Source organism: Quercus lobata, chromosome 4 (assembly GCF_001633185.2).
Source record: "Quercus lobata isolate SW786 chromosome 4, ValleyOak3.0 Primary Assembly, whole genome shotgun sequence".
NCBI lineage: Eukaryota > Viridiplantae > Streptophyta > Magnoliopsida > Fagales > Fagaceae > Quercus > Quercus lobata.
The window spans coordinates 28594632-28610180 of NC_044907.1; the positions used below are offsets into that span (position 1 = coordinate 28594632).

At 41.0% G+C, this 15549-nt stretch overlaps 1 protein-coding gene across 1 annotated transcript; it reads right to left on the reverse strand.

Moving 5' to 3' along the window:
- Nucleotides 1-8296: 8296 nt before the first annotated feature.
- On the reverse strand, nt 8297-12624 carry LOC115984981. Its single transcript, XM_031107956.1, has 4 exons — nt 11734-12624; nt 10316-11368; nt 8895-10189; nt 8297-8828 (listed from the first exon to the last, which is right to left on the reverse strand). The coding sequence occupies exons 1-4, from the start codon at nt 12622-12624 to the stop codon at nt 8297-8299; spliced, it is 3771 nt and encodes a 1256-aa protein (XP_030963816.1).
- Nucleotides 12625-15549: the final 2925 nt, after the last annotated feature.

A 15549-nucleotide genomic window follows, 5' to 3' on the forward strand; every position in this document is an offset into this window, starting at 1 on the left:
TTGGCAAAATCTCTTCAAATCTGGCGAGACCTTGCTAGATCTGTCTAAGATTTGGTGAGGTCTAGCCAAATTTGGTAGAGATCTCGTTAAATCCGAAGAGATTTTCGCTAAATCGTGTGGAGAACTCGTCGAATCTGGTATATTTCTACCAGATCTAGTTGTTTTATTTGTTGAAATCCGTCACATCTAGTTGAAGAAGTTGTTGAAAAGCTTAAAATCGTTGGACTTGATGTTTTTCAATCAAGTTGGGTTTCATAGGTTTTGGTGTATGAGACTGCAACTGGCTTGCCGATGTTGGGTTTTTGAAGGTCGAGACTCGCGTCCGACTGCCAAAGTAGTTGGATTGGGTGGTAGTAGGTTGGGTGGGTTGGACACCCCCACTTGACACAATTTTGGACAAAAGGGCTAGATGCTTACCAACTATTTTTCAAAACCTATGATCGATAGATAACGGCTTGTTTGGTCACTGGATTTTTGTTATTTGTTTTCAAAACTTTACTAATTTCTTAAATTTGAATTTGAAACCAGTTTTCAACCAACAAATTTGACATGATTTGTGTTTTGTTCCTATATTTGATAACGATTTTTCAAGAAGATAAAAACAAGAAATGTTGTTTGGGTGATATTTTCAGTTTTGAGAAAAAGTTGTGTTCTTAAACACTTTAAACAATCACTACAAATAAAGACACCCAATTCTACGCATATCTCTCTTCCTCACACAACTATATATATATATACTACTACTACTACTACTATTTAAGGGCTTCTCTGTTTAGATCGGATTTTTTTTGTTCCAAAATACCCCTAAAGCCTACTTTTAAGTAGGGGCAAAACTTGAGGACAACAATGTAAAAATATATCTCTAACTCTCACCTAAAACATTTCCTACAAAATAAGATCACTTTTCCATTAACCCACTTCTTCAAAGCAACTATACGTTTGTTGTTGTTGTTGTTGTTGTTGGTTCTTTTTTTTTTTTTTTTTTCCCTTAAAAAAAAAAAAAATTATCCTCACGTTTATCTTCAAATCAAATTTTTATTTTTTATTTTTAACATCCTCAAGTTTATCCCAAAAAAAAGAAAAGAAAGATATATACATATTTGATTACAATTTAAATTTAATAATTCAATGATTAAAAAAAAAAAAGGCTCCCCAGATAATTGCTCCATTCCTCACCCTTGAAAATAGGTCACACAAATCCATTGTAGAATTCAAAACGCACTATTATCCATATTGGCAAGTGGCAACCCAAGTTTGATATTTTTCATTTAAAAAAAACAAAAAACAAACAACCACACAAACACGTTTAATTATTCTCCCACTCCAAAACATAAACTTTCCTCTAACATAACCTCCTACTACTCTTAATTGGTTATGCTTATCAGTTATCACACCAATCTAAATGTTTCCAACCACCATGAGTCTCTTAAGCAAAAGCCTATTTCCAGAGCTATTTTCACATTTTGGTGATTGTGCTGCCCGAATCAAAGCAAAACAAAAACATGCAAATAGAGTAGTTGTTTGTAGTGGAAGCCCTTAACAAGTGTAGCAATAAAAAATTGTTCAAGAATGGAGGTTCAAATATGTGAGTAACGCCCAATTTTCTTGATGAATTCTTTAGAGCCTTTTTTTTTTTGGTCTTCAAGGGAGTATTAATCAAACATAGAAAGTTGTACTGTGTTATTAGTAGTTTAGACCAATGTCAATTGGATTTAATTTTAGATGTTGAAATCTTTGGTTAAAAATTCTTCTTTTTGAAACCGAATTCAATAAGCTGTTGAACCATCTTAATCTATAGACCTGGCAAATCTATTTTGAAAAACACTTTCGTAAATATTACAAATTTTATTAAAAATTTGTACCATGATTTTATGTAATTTTCATTTATATTTTTTATATGGCCAATTAGCTTTTTGACTTGAATGGCCAAATTTTGTTGAATTTTCACTTGGCAACGAGTTTTTTTTTTTTTTTTAATCTTTAATTTTATTTTTTAATTAGAAAATATTAAAAAATTATTATGAAATTACTAATTCACTGTAGTCATATTAATTTGTAGCGTAAGGATCCTTCACCTAAGGCTATACATTTTTTTTTTTTTTTTTTTTGGTGAAGACATCTAAGGCTATACACGTTTTATAGGGATCAACTTACTTATGGGGGGGTGTCTACAAAAGAATTTATCATGAATTTATTCATTATAATAATTCATTATCCTAATGTTATATTTGATTTATTTCCCCTTCAAGAAATTCTATATCTGATTGTGGTTCTTTTTCCCCAGTAGTATGGTGGTGATTGGTGAGGGAGATTCCAGGGAGATGGAGGTGGTAGTGCTGACAAAAACACTGTACATAGGTTCAGCTAAAAGGATTTGAGGCATGGAATAATATTTTAATTTAGCGAGTGTGTAGTGAGTACGGAATAAGTATGTTGCTCTTGAAGATGCATGTACATGTTGTCTACTAAGGCAAAATTATCCCTTGCTTCATGATAAAGAAGTCAATTGCAGATGTACAGTTTTTTGTTTGATAAAAAGTAAGAAACACGTGAGTTAAATTTAGAGACAGAAATTTATACAGAAGGTGTTTAGTTTAGACAAAAAAAATTTATATAGAAGATGTTTAATCAGAAGGAGACTACCTTTCAATATACTAGCCTCATCACATGTACTTTGCGTGTGCAATGAGGCTTTTTATTTATTTATTTATTTAGTGTTATAATTTTTCACTCATTCTAATTTAAGATTTACATTTTTTCCACATAAATTGTGCATTTAAGACTACTAATAGAGCTAGAAGGGTCATAAGGTTAGCTACAGAAAATGAACATCGAAATAACATTGAAATCATATAAACATATGTGGATTTGTTCATTTTTTATAGCTAACCTTATGACACTTCTAGCTATATTAGTAGTCTTAAACGCACAATTTTTATGGAAAAAAAAAATGTAAATCTCAAATTAGAATGAGTAAAAAATTATAACACTAAACCAAAAAATTAAAAGCCTTATTGCACGCGCAAAGCACGTGTGATGAGGCTAGTGTATGTATATATATATATATATATATATATGATATCGTTCCGAATCAGTAAGGTGGATGGTTTGGCTTCGGTGGGCTATCGAAACGGTTGATGGCATGCAAGGAAGGAAACGCAATCAAAGAGGAGACCGGAGAAGACCGGTCGAACCCCCTCCGATGGAGAAGTTAGTTTCGTAGAGAAGGAAGTTCCAAGTATTTTGGAAAATTGTCTGAGAGAAAATCTTACCTCTGTCGGGTTCAGACCGATCCCTTATATAGGGAGCCTGAGACGGTTACTTGTCCAATAACCGTCCTAGGATTTGTGGAAACCAACAACTCCGGAGTTAACTACCTCAACGGATATAAAACTGTAACCGCTAATGGAAGTTAACTTATTCGAAGGGTTTGTTGAGATAGTTGCGGGTTTAGACGAAAGTCTAAGTGTTGACCTTTCGTCTGTCTGGCGTAGGACGGTTTAGTCGTCCAAGGATATCTAACGATTGCTCATGGACGAACCTGATGGACGATCATGTCGTCCATCGAAGACTTAATTTATGGAGTGGTGCTATTATTCATGGACGTTTCTTCTTCTTCTGGATAATACTCTGGAATCAACCTGCGCTGTAGGCTCTGGACGAGCCATTTGGACGAGCTGGAGATGGATTATTTTCCGCTTCTCTATCAGTTGCCCCTTTGTTCAAAGGGTCGTCCAGGACATTGTCGTGATTTTAACAAAATTTCGCTTTTTCGTACGCCACGTGTCACGAAACTGTTGGTTGGCCAGTCGCGTCGATTTCGTTTCCTAAAGGGATCGCCACGTGTCAATCTCTGAGTGGTGAGTGTCGCTTCGTTGACCCTGTTGTTGGGGCCTATAAATAGCGCATTCTCTTTCATGCCCCTCACTTTTTTCCTCATTCTCTCTTCTGCCAACTCGTCCAAGATTTTCGTCTAGCTCTCGTCCTAGTTTCATCAGGTATTTCCTCTTTCTTTTTTTTTTTCTTTTTAGGCTCTCATTTTAAGTCCTCTACATTTCAACCATGCCTTCATCTTCTAGTCTAGAGAAAGAGATAGACGACTACCAGGACGGTTCTTCTGAGAGTGACGGTAGTGTAGATAGTTCGTCCTGTAGTGATTCCTCAGACGAGCATTACTCGTCTGGGGTTCCTGGCATTCCCTTAAAGGAATTTCAGGAACAACGACGTAGGGCGGCTTCTGGATCTGGGGCTAGTTCGTCCAGACAGCCATCAAGTCCTCCTCAAGACGAGGAAGAGGACGAAGATGTAATCTATAGTTGTGCCCCAGAGGTAGCATCCACTTTAGACGATGCGAAGTTAAAAACTCTTGTAGATAGATATCAAATCCCTAAAGAGCTTAACCCTCGTCTACCCCAGCCTGGAGAATGGTGTTGTTCCCCTTCCTCTGGCTTAGGGGTATACGCTTCTTACCTATTAGCTGGCCTTAGGTTTCCCTTAAACTCTTTCTGCAGAGACCTCTTCCAAAGGTTGGGTATTGGGCCAAACCAGCTCAACCCCAATGGTTGGAGGACGATAGTTGCCATGCAAGTATTATGGCGTGAGGCATTGGAAGAGAACCGTCCAATTACAGTGGACGAGTTCCTTTACTGTTATAAGCCCTCAGAGATCAAAAAATCTGCTGGGTTCTACCAGTTCTCGTCCAGAGGTTCATATTACAGTTTAATAACGGGCCGTAGTTCGTCTGACCGGCTTTGGAAAAAAGAATTTTTTATTATTTCTGGAAATTGGGCTGGGGACCCAGCTGATGTGGGTGTTCCCCTCTTCCCTCCTTTTACCAGCCCTCTAGGTCGTCTTCGTCCTGAGGGTATGTTTTTCTTTCCATTTTATCTTGTTTGTCCTTCAAAAAATTTTTATCTGTCACTCGTCTAACCTTTTATCTTGGTGATGCAGCTGTCGTTCGTCCACGTTTGGATAAGCTTCTCTTGGATCAGATAGAAGTGGTTCGCACTTTTCCAGGAAGGACTTTCCACGACTTGGTTACTTTTTCTCGTCTAGCAACTTGGGGACTCGGTCCAACTCCTACTGCTGAGAATTTAAGTCACGAGGAGCTCACTCGTCGAAGTAAGTGATCGTCCACTGTTTCAGCTTTCCTTTCCCTTCTTTTTTTATTTTTATTTTTTATTATATATATATATATTAAATTTCCTCACCATAGGAATAAGCACGATGAGGGAAAACAAGGAGAAAACAGTGGCTAGCGGGGACGAGGATGTTGCTGCCCCTACTGCTAAAGTGGCTTCTGTCCAGGCTGGGAAGAGGAAGTCTAAATCAATCTCGAGTACTGTGGATCTGGACGACCTCCCCAGTCGTCGTGGCCACAAAAAACAAAAACCAAGGACTTCCCTTCCAAAGGTTCCCAAGTTCGTGCCACCAACAGTGAACTTGGACGAGCCTGTGGTGGACGTGGAGCCCGTCCAAACGGTTCATCCTGTTCCGTCTGATCCTCCCCCTGCTCCCAAAACTTCTCAAAAGCTTGGCCTGTCTGAGTCTTCTGATCGTCCCTCTAATTTGGTTCTGGACGAGGGTTATGCATGGAGGACGTTCAAAGGGATCGTCACTGATTATGAGGTTAACGAATGTTACAACATGTCAGTGAAGGAGTTTGAGCGTTCTGGCATCCATGACCTTTTCAAGGTAAGTTTCTTCCTCGTCCTAGTGTGTAGACATTTAATTTTGAATGAAATGTCTAACTCCTTTTCGTCCAAATGCAGGCTATGTCAAAGTTTTATACAGCGACTTGCCAGGCCAAGGAGCTTGCTTCAGAGGCCAAGACAGCCAAGGATAAGGCTAAGGAGCTGGGCCATGAGGTTTTGCTCAAGAAGGGGGAGGTCATTAGGTTGACAGAGGATTTTAATCGTCTGCTGGGAAGCGAGACGAAGTTGAAGAACGAAGTGGAGGAGCTCAAAGCTGACAACTTAGAGAAGGATACCCGCATCGTCCATCTCGAGGGACAAGTTTCAGAGCTTACCTCGTCCTTGGAGAAGGCACGTGAGGAAGCAGTTGCTGCCTTTAAGAAGTCTGACGAGTATAAGAATCGTCTAGACAGTCATTATGCAGCTGGGTATGAAGACTTCCGTGCTGATGCCAAAGAGGCGTATCCTGATTTGGATTTCAACTCGTTCAAGCTTCCTCTTGCTACAGAGAGTTCCGTGTTGCAGACGAGTTCCGAGGACGTCAACATCATGGACGATGCTAACACTGAAGTTATTCAGGACGACCCCAAGACGAGCTCACCCAAGTGAAATCTATTTCCTTAGAAAATTTACTTTTATTTGCCTTTTCATAGAAGTGCCTGTTGTTTTGGGCTTTTTACTTCTTTTTTTCTTTTTTAAAGTTCATGCAAGTACAATCATCTCGTCCAGGATTATGGACGAGTTTTATATACATTTTCATATTCAAAACTGAAGGGGTTTCTGGACGTTGGTCGTCCACCCTTTGAATTTCATGAAAGAAATGAATACTTCTATTTTTACTTCCATTGTGTTTGAATATACATGTTTCCTGCTTTATGTATGAAATTTTTATTTTCATATCAGCAGTGTGGTTCGTCCATCTAGGAATGCAGTTCACCTCGTCTTGGGCATGTGGGTGAATTTTATTACATCACCAAGATACAGTAAATTGATTCCTTTTGGCTAAATTTTTCATCATTCCAAAATTATGGACGATCATTTTGTCGTCCTTGATGATTAGACTTTTTAGCGTTTTCTCGTCCAATGTAATGGATTGTTAAGCTAGTTTTGAGGTCTTTGCTCGTCCGTGTCTCGGACGAACACTTTTAGGAATTCACCTCGTCTTGAGGTCTAGACGAGTATGCCCTTTTCATCTCGTCCCATGTTCTGGACGGATGGACCTTAGTTTCATTTTAAGGTTAGGTTTCATCTCGTCCTATGTTCTGGACGGACGGACCTTAGCTTAATTTTCAGTTTAGGTTTCATCTCGTCCTGAATTATGGACGGATGTACCTTTGCTTAATTTTCAGTTTAGTTTTCATCTCGTCCAGGATTATGGACGGATGTACCTTTTCATCTTTCCTTTGGAGGAAGGCTTATGGACGATATATCCTTGCGTCCAAGGATTTCATTCGTCCATGCTTGCTTTCTTTTTGTGGATCAATCTGAATGAACATTTAAGGATTCCAATAATATACTTGAAAACAATATATATATATTTGAAAATCCAAACTTATGTAATCATTCGTCCACAGGCATGACACATGCTCATGAGCTAGTGCCTTATTGAATTAAAAATACAAACCAACTCATCCATGAATAGCACAAAAGTGAAAACACTAATGTACTTTCTAGGGGATTATTAAAATACTTAAAAACACTTAATAGTAGTAAACACTTCTGCTCGTCCGGATATCTCGTCCAAGGACACTGGTGAAGAGTCAGCACTTATTGATGGTACTTCCTGAGGTGCTCGACATTCCAAGGGTGTTCCAGCCTCCGCCCATCCAAAGCTTCCAAATAGTAGGATCCTTGCCTTTTGCAGTTGATAACCCTATAAGGTCCTTCCCAATTTGGGCCAAGTTTCCCGTAGGCCAGGTTTCTTGTTGCCAAGGTAACCCTCTTCAAGACGAGATCCCCGATGTTGAAACGCCTAGGCTTCACCATAGCGTCATATTGTCTTGCCATGAGATTTTTGTACCTTGCTGTCCTCTGTTCTGCATCCATCCTGACCTCGTCCATAAGGTCAAGGTTAAGACGGAGCTGTTCCTCGTTTTCTTCAGTTTGATACTTCCTCACCCTGTGGCTCGTCATGTGTACTTCTGCTGGTATGACTGCCTCGCTTCCGTAGGCTAGTTTGAAAGGAGTTTCTCCTGTTGGAGTTCTCGCTGTCGTTCTATAAGCCCATAAAACACCTGGTAATTCATCCGGCCATATTCCCTTTGCCCCTTCGAGCCGAGTCTTGATGATCTTCAACAAGGATCGGTTCGCGACTTCTGCTTGGCCATTGGCCTGTGGGTGGGAGGGTGAGGAGTAATGGTTCTTCATTCCAAGCTGTTCACAAAATTCCCTGAAAGGTGTGTTGTCAAACTGTCGTCCATTGTCAGACACTAGTACTCTTGGTACTCCGAATCTGCATACAATGTTCTTCCAGACGAAGTTCTTGACATTCTGCTGTGTAATTTTGGCTAAGGGTTCGGCTTCCACCCATTTTGTGAAGTAATCTATTCCCACCACCAGAAACTTCATTTGCCGAGTTCCAGTCGGAAAGGGCCCCAAAATGTCTAGTCCCCATTGCGCGAAGGCCAAGGGGCCATCATTGGCGTGAGATATTCTGCTGGTTGTCTGGGAATATTGCTGAAGCGTTGACATTGATCACATACTTTGACATATGCTTTAGCATCAGCTTGGATGGTTGGCCAATAGAATCCGCTACGGATGACTTTATGGACGAGTGATCTGGCTCCCGAATGGTTCCCGCATGCTCCTTCGTGAACCTCCCTCAACATGTAATTTGCTTCGTCCGGAGCCAAACATCTTAAGAGAGGCTGGGAAAAACCTCTCTTGTATAACACCTCGTCCATAAGCACATACCTGGCTGACTTGACTTTGAGCTTCCTTGCTTCGTCCTTCTCTTCTGGAAGCCTTCCGTCCTTTAAGTAGGACACTATTGGGGTCATCCAATTTCCTTCTCCCTCTATCTGCATCAGTTCTGGAAGGTCTATACTTGGCATGTAGTGTACACCATCTATATCGTCCAACGCCTCATTCGCAGATGCTTCCTTCGCCAGAGTATCTGCCTCCACATTCTCTTCCCTTGGGATTTGAACAAAATCTGCTTTTTTGAATTTCTTCACAAGGCGTACTACCTTCCTTAGATACTTCTTCATTCTGTCTTCCTTGGCTTCATATGTTCCATTGACTTGGCCTATGACCAGTTGAGAATCTCCCATGACAAGTATTGTGTCTGCTTCTACAGATTTGGCCAGTTCCAACCCCTTTAAAAGGGCTTCATACTCCACTTCATTGTTAGTAGTCTGGTATTGCAGACGGGCCTTGTATTTCAATTTGTCCCCTTCCGGCGACTGCAAAACAACTCCTATTCCTCCAGCATATAATGTAGATGATCCATCTACATGGACGACCCATTTGTTGTACTCTCCTTCCCCCAGGTCTTCGTAACTTGGAGTGAACTCTGCGATGAAATCTGCTAGGGCTTGAGCCTTTATTGCATTTCTCGGTTGGTACCGAATGTCGAATTCGCTAAGTTCAACTGCCCACTGAATCAGTCGTCCTGCGGCTTCCAACTTGTTCATTGCCTTCTTAAGCGGATGGTCCGTCATGACATTGATGACATGAACTTGGAAGTAATGTCTCAACTTCCTAGAAGCCGTTATCAGTGCAAAAGCCAATTTCTCCATGAGCGGATATCTTCCCTCTGCTCCTCTGAGTGCCCGGCTAGTGTAGTACACCGGTTTTTGTATTTTCCCCTCTTCTCTGATTAAAGCTGAACTTACGGCGTGTGGGGACACCGCTAAGTATAAGTACAGTTCTTCTCCTTGCACGGATGGACTTAATAATGGGGCAGTTGTGAGATAGTCCTTCAGGTCTTGGAAGGCCCTTTGGCATTCGTCCGTCCACTCAAATGCCTTCCTGAGGACTTTAAAGAAAGGTAAACACTTATCTGTGGCTTTCGAAACAAACCTGTTCAAGGCGGCAACTCGTCCTGTGAGGGATTGGACTTCTTTGATATTCTTCGGTGGCTCCATGTTCAATATAGCCTGGATCTTGTCCGGATTTGCCTCAATTCCTCTTTGCGAGACCATGAACCCCAGAAACTTTCCCGACGATACTCCGAACGCACACTTGCTTGGGTTCAACTTCATCTTATATCGCCGAAGTGTTTCAAAGGTTTCCTGTAGGTCGTCTAGATGGCTTCCCTCGTCTATGCTCTTCACAAGCATGTCGTCGACATAAACCTCCACATTCCGTCCTATTTGTGGACGAAACATATGATTCACTAACCTTTGATAAGTTGCCCCTGCGTTCTTCAAGCCGAAGGGCATCACTTTGTAGCAAAACAGGCCTTGGCTGGTAATGAAGGAAGTTTTTTCCTGATCAGCTTCATCCATCTTGATCTGATTATATCCTGAGAAGGCATCCATGAAGCTCAGCAACTGATGGCCAGCAGTAGAGTCCACCAATTGATCAATGCGTGGCAGAGGATAACTATCCTTGGGACATGCTTTGTTCAAGTCAGTGAAGTCTACGCACATTCTCCACTTTCCATTAGCTTTCTTCACCATCACCACATTGGCTAACCAATCCGGGTAATAGACTTCCTTAATGAACTTTGCCGTGGTCAGTTTTTGAACTTCTTCCTTGATTGCCTTGTCCCTCTCGGGAGCGAATACCCTCTTCTTCTGACGGATAGGCTTAAAAAAGGGGTATACATTCAATCGATGAGTGATCACACTTGGGTCGATTCCTGGCATGTCGTCATGACTCCATGCAAAAACGTCGATACTGTTCCTCAGGAACTGGATGAGGTCTTCTCTTGCCTTCTCCTTCATACCTGTTCCAATTCTGGTAAATTTCTCAGGATCATCTTCTTGCAAAAGAACATCTTCCAACTCTTCCGTGGGCTCTGCAATAACTCTTCTTTCCTCGATGCTCATTGTCTGCACCTGTTCGTCCAAAGCCATCATGGCTAAGTAGCATTCTCTAGCTGCCAACTGATCTCCTTGTGCTTGTCCTATCCCGTACTCCGTAGGGAATTTGACTGATAGATGGTAGGTCGAGGTTATCGCCTTCCAACTATTAAGAGTGGGTCTTCCAATGATGGCATTGTATGAAGAAGTACAGTCTACCACGAGAAAATTGACTTCCTTGGTTATCTGTTGAGGGTATGACCCTACCACAACTGGTAATGTAACGGTACCCACGGGCTGCACCTTCATTCCTCCAAATCCTATCAGCGGCGAGCATACTGGACGAAGTTGATCTCGTCCAAGCCTCATCTGCTGGAAGGCGGGGTAGTATAATATGTCTGCTGAACTTCCATTATCAACTAACACTCTTCTGGTTGTATAATCTGCAATGAGCAGTGTAATGACGATCGCGTCGTCATGCGAGTGATGGATCCTCTTAGCATCTTCATCGGTGAAGGAAATGGTTGGCTCGTCCTTGGTGTTCGTCCAGAGAGCTGGACATTTTGTACCACTTTGAGATACGTCTTCTTCGACTTGGAAGATCGCCCCATCGGGTTCCCTCCAACGATAATCCTTATCTCTCCTAGTGGGGGCCGGGATGATTCCTCTATTTTGCCTTTCAGCTTCTCTTCTGTACGATCTCTTCTGTACGATCCCTTCCAACACTCATCCGTGTCATGCCCATGGTCCCTGTGAAAGCGACAATATTTGTTCTTATTGCGCTTGTTGGGATCCCCTTTCATCTTCTCTGGCCATTTTAAAGAAGGATCGTCTTTGATTTGCATGAGCACCTGATTAAGTGGAGCGTTCAGGGGTGTATAGTTCTGGCTTCTTCCCAAGGGACCTGTCTTCCTGCTATCTCGTTTCTTCCTATCTTCCGTCCGTCCCTTCTTTGGACGAGGGGCTTGTTCTGAGTGTCGAGCTGGGTGCGCTTCCATCCTCTCAGCTCTTTTTCTCTTCTTGGCTATGATTGCATCTTCTGCATTCATGAAGTTCTGAGCCGAATGGACGAGCTCGGCCATGGTTTGAGGCTCCTTCTCGTATAGCTTGTGGATAAATAAATCGGAATTAATCCCGTTGTGGAAGGCTGCTAGTAGAAGCTTGTCGTCCACCTCGTCCACACTAAGGGCTTCTCTGTTGAAACGAGTGATGAATGACCGCAGGCTTTCGTTCTCCCCTTGTTCTATGGTCAGTAAGCTGGACGAAGAGCGCTTGTGCCTCTGTCCCCCGATGAAATTGTTAACAAACAATTTGCTCAACTCTTCGAAAGAACTTACGGAACTTGGGGGGATTTTATTGAACCAAACTCGTGCCAGGCCTTTAAGGGTAGTAGGGAAGGCTCGACACATGATTTCATCAGGGACCCCTTGAAGGTGCATTGTTGTCTTGAATGTTGCAATGTGATCAAAGGGGTCACGTGTCCCATCATACGAGTCCAGGGAAGGTAGTTTGAACTTTGATGGTAAAGGGTGACCATTGATGGAAGCCGTAAAAGGAGAGTCAGTCCTGTGGACCAAATCCTCTATAGGATTCGTTCTCCTCATGTTCTCCTTCATCTCCTCCATGACTTTCTTCATTTGGTCCATCTCCTCTTTTAAGTGTGGCACTGTCCGTGAAGTGGTGCCTCTAAACTGACTTCCAATCTCAGTATTCTGTGTGTCACCATGGCCTTGTGTCTGCCCTGCGTGTTCCTCACGTGTCTGTCTCCTCTGAGTGATCTCCATCCTTAACTCCTGGTTTTGGCGAGTCAATTCCGCCATTGCAGCCGCCATGGATTGCATATTCTGAACGGATGACGTCTGCATGACTGGTGCAGATTGGCGATCACGCTGGGGATCACTTGAAGCGCCTCTGCTTCCCTGACGGCTAGGGCTAGTAGCCCTCGACCTGGTCCTGACCATCCTAACCCTTTGTCGCGGAAAAGAAAGTCGCAAAACAACCTTCGCTTCCCACAGACGGCGCCAACTGATATCGCTCCGAATCAGTAAGGTGGATGGTTTGGCTTCGGTGGGCTATCGAAACAGTTGATGGCCTGCAAGGAAGGAAACACAATCAAAGAGGAGACCGGAGAAGACCGGTCGAACCCCCTCCGATGGAGAAGTTAGTTTCGTAGAGAAGGAAGTTCCAAGTATTTTGGAAAATTGTCTGAGAGAAAATCTTACCTCTGTCGGGTTCAGACCGATCCCTTATATAGGGAGCCTGAGACGGTTACTTGTCCAATAACCGTCCCAGGATTTGTGGAAACCAACAACTCCGGAGTTAACTACCTCAACGGATATAAAACTGTAACCGCTAATGGAAGTTAACTTATTCGAAGGGTTTGTTGAGATAGTTGCGGGTTTAGTCGAAAGTCTAAGTGTTGACCTTCCGTCTGTCTGGCGTAGGACGGTTTAGTCGTCCAAGGATATCTAACGATTGCTCATGGACGAACCTGATGGACGATCATGTCGTCCATCGAAGACTTAATTTATGGAGTGGTGCTATTATTCATGGACGTTTCTTCTTCTTCTGGATAATACTCTGGAATCAACCTGCGCTGTAGGCTCTGGACGAGCCATTTGGACGAGCTGGAGATGGATTATTTTCCGCTTCTCTATCAATATATATATATATAACAGATTTAGTATCATCTTCGTCTTTATTAGTAGTTCTGCCATATGGAGAGAAAGATTTTGCTTTGGTGGAGTAAAAAGGAGTGCTAAAATATATATATATATATATATATATATGTATGTATATACATACACACATTTTTTATTTATTTATGATTTCTCAAATTTATTTTTATTTTTTATTTGACCCTGATATTTGACGTGGCTCTAATAGAGGATAATAAGTTACTGCAACTAATCCCTTTCTTTAAAACTTTCCTAGTATACTCATGCCTCCACTACAAAATTCCCTGAGAAACGCGATAAGCGGGCATCTTATAAACTATAAAATAATTTCTCCAATCCAATTAATGTTGTAAAAACCAAAAGCTAGCTCTTATAGTCTGACATATATTTTTATACAAGGATGGATCCAAGATTATTTGAGCGGCTTCTCACAATGACATGATTGTATTTCACTCATTACTGGTTGAAGGCCCCGCTTTTACTTGACCAAATTGTGTGAAAACTAATTTGGGAAAAATGATTTCATTGCATGATTAGAATTACAAGCACTAATCTATATATATACAAGCTAAGAGATAACTAACAGAAATCTAATCACTAACAGCACTTGGCACGTGCCACGGGTATTACTAACTTCAGCTTGCACGCGAGTAATACATACATACACTATTAACTAAACAAAACTACAGGTCGCATACATCAACTAACTACAAGTCGTGTTGCTCTGTTCTTCTAAGTCTTGACTTCCCCTGCTTTCTGTGTGTATGAACTTATCTGCTACAACTGATACTTTAGCAACAGATGCTGCTTGATTAGAGGACTTCTTGGACTTCTTCTTTTGATAAATTGTGCTGAACTAAGTTGAGAACTGTCTACAACTACACATATCATCATTGGCTGGACATACCGAAATCATAAAAGATATTGAAAACCTTCTCGTCTATCAAACATTTGGACAGAATTAACAAAAGAAATTAAAGAATCATCAATGGAAAGCCAAAATGTTTCTCATAGCGACAGTGACATACCAAGCAATGCTTAACCCTTCAAGTGGTATTTCGTCAGTAGAGAACAGAAGATCTAGAATCAATAGGAATGTTTTAATGAGAGTGATAGCACCTGGAGAAGCTGCCATGGCCAGGAATTTTTGCTGTGTTCACTGTTTTTAATGCTATAGGGTTCTTTGCATCTGTTGGCATGATATAACTCGTCAGATCAGTACTGGATTTCCTCTTAAGGCAGGCTTGTAGCTCGCCATGCTTGCGATGATTGCTACATATGTAATTGGAGTTTTTTTATGTTCCTCCAACGAATCTTGGGACTATATTTGTTGTTGTTGCATTAGTGGCAGTGATTGTTCTTGTGGAGTTTGCTCGGTTTTTACTTTGGTTGCTGAGGATATGGGGAGGCCTTCCTACTAAAAGTAGAAGATGTTTTACTTGCGGCTATCAATTAGGGGTTTGAGTTTTCTTGTATAGTAACTACTGAATTACAGTAGTTAATAAAGCTTGCTGAAAAGTAATTTAACAAGTTGATTTACTACAAAATTATTCAATTTCTTTTTTTAAAAATCAATCAATTATGTAATTTAGTTTGATTTCTAGTTTATTACCATTAGCATATAAGTCACCAATTATAAAATAATAAACAATAAAAGAAGCAAATACCATAGAAAACTAGTGACGAAATGAAAACTTAGGGACACATTCAAAAGAAAAAAACAATACAGAGGTTCCCTAACCCGAAGAAGGAATTAACTATATAGAATTGCAGCATTCCAAGAAGTGAGAGAATGAGAGGAAAGAACGTAGTAGGGTGAGATATTGGCACGATATTGACGTACAACTGAACATATTTGGACTCTGAAAATAAAATTTTGTTCAGTCAAATACAAGCAAATTAGAGAAATTTGGGTCGAAATTATACAAGCTTGGGCAGGTGGGGAGTAAGAATTGAAAATGTTTGTGCCCAATTAATTATGGGAGTATATATAACATTTTACGTCTTAGGGAAACTGATTTTCCAAGTCAAGTGAAAATACTTTGTTTTGACCAGAATTTTACACTATACCAAGTGTGAGCATGTATATATATGGGTCGCTCACTCGCATAGATCCATGTCTTATCACAAATGAGAGTTCTCATGGGGTAAATGCTAAAATTATTTCTATCTTTGAATTACAAAATTTTTTAAAACTAAGGTATCACG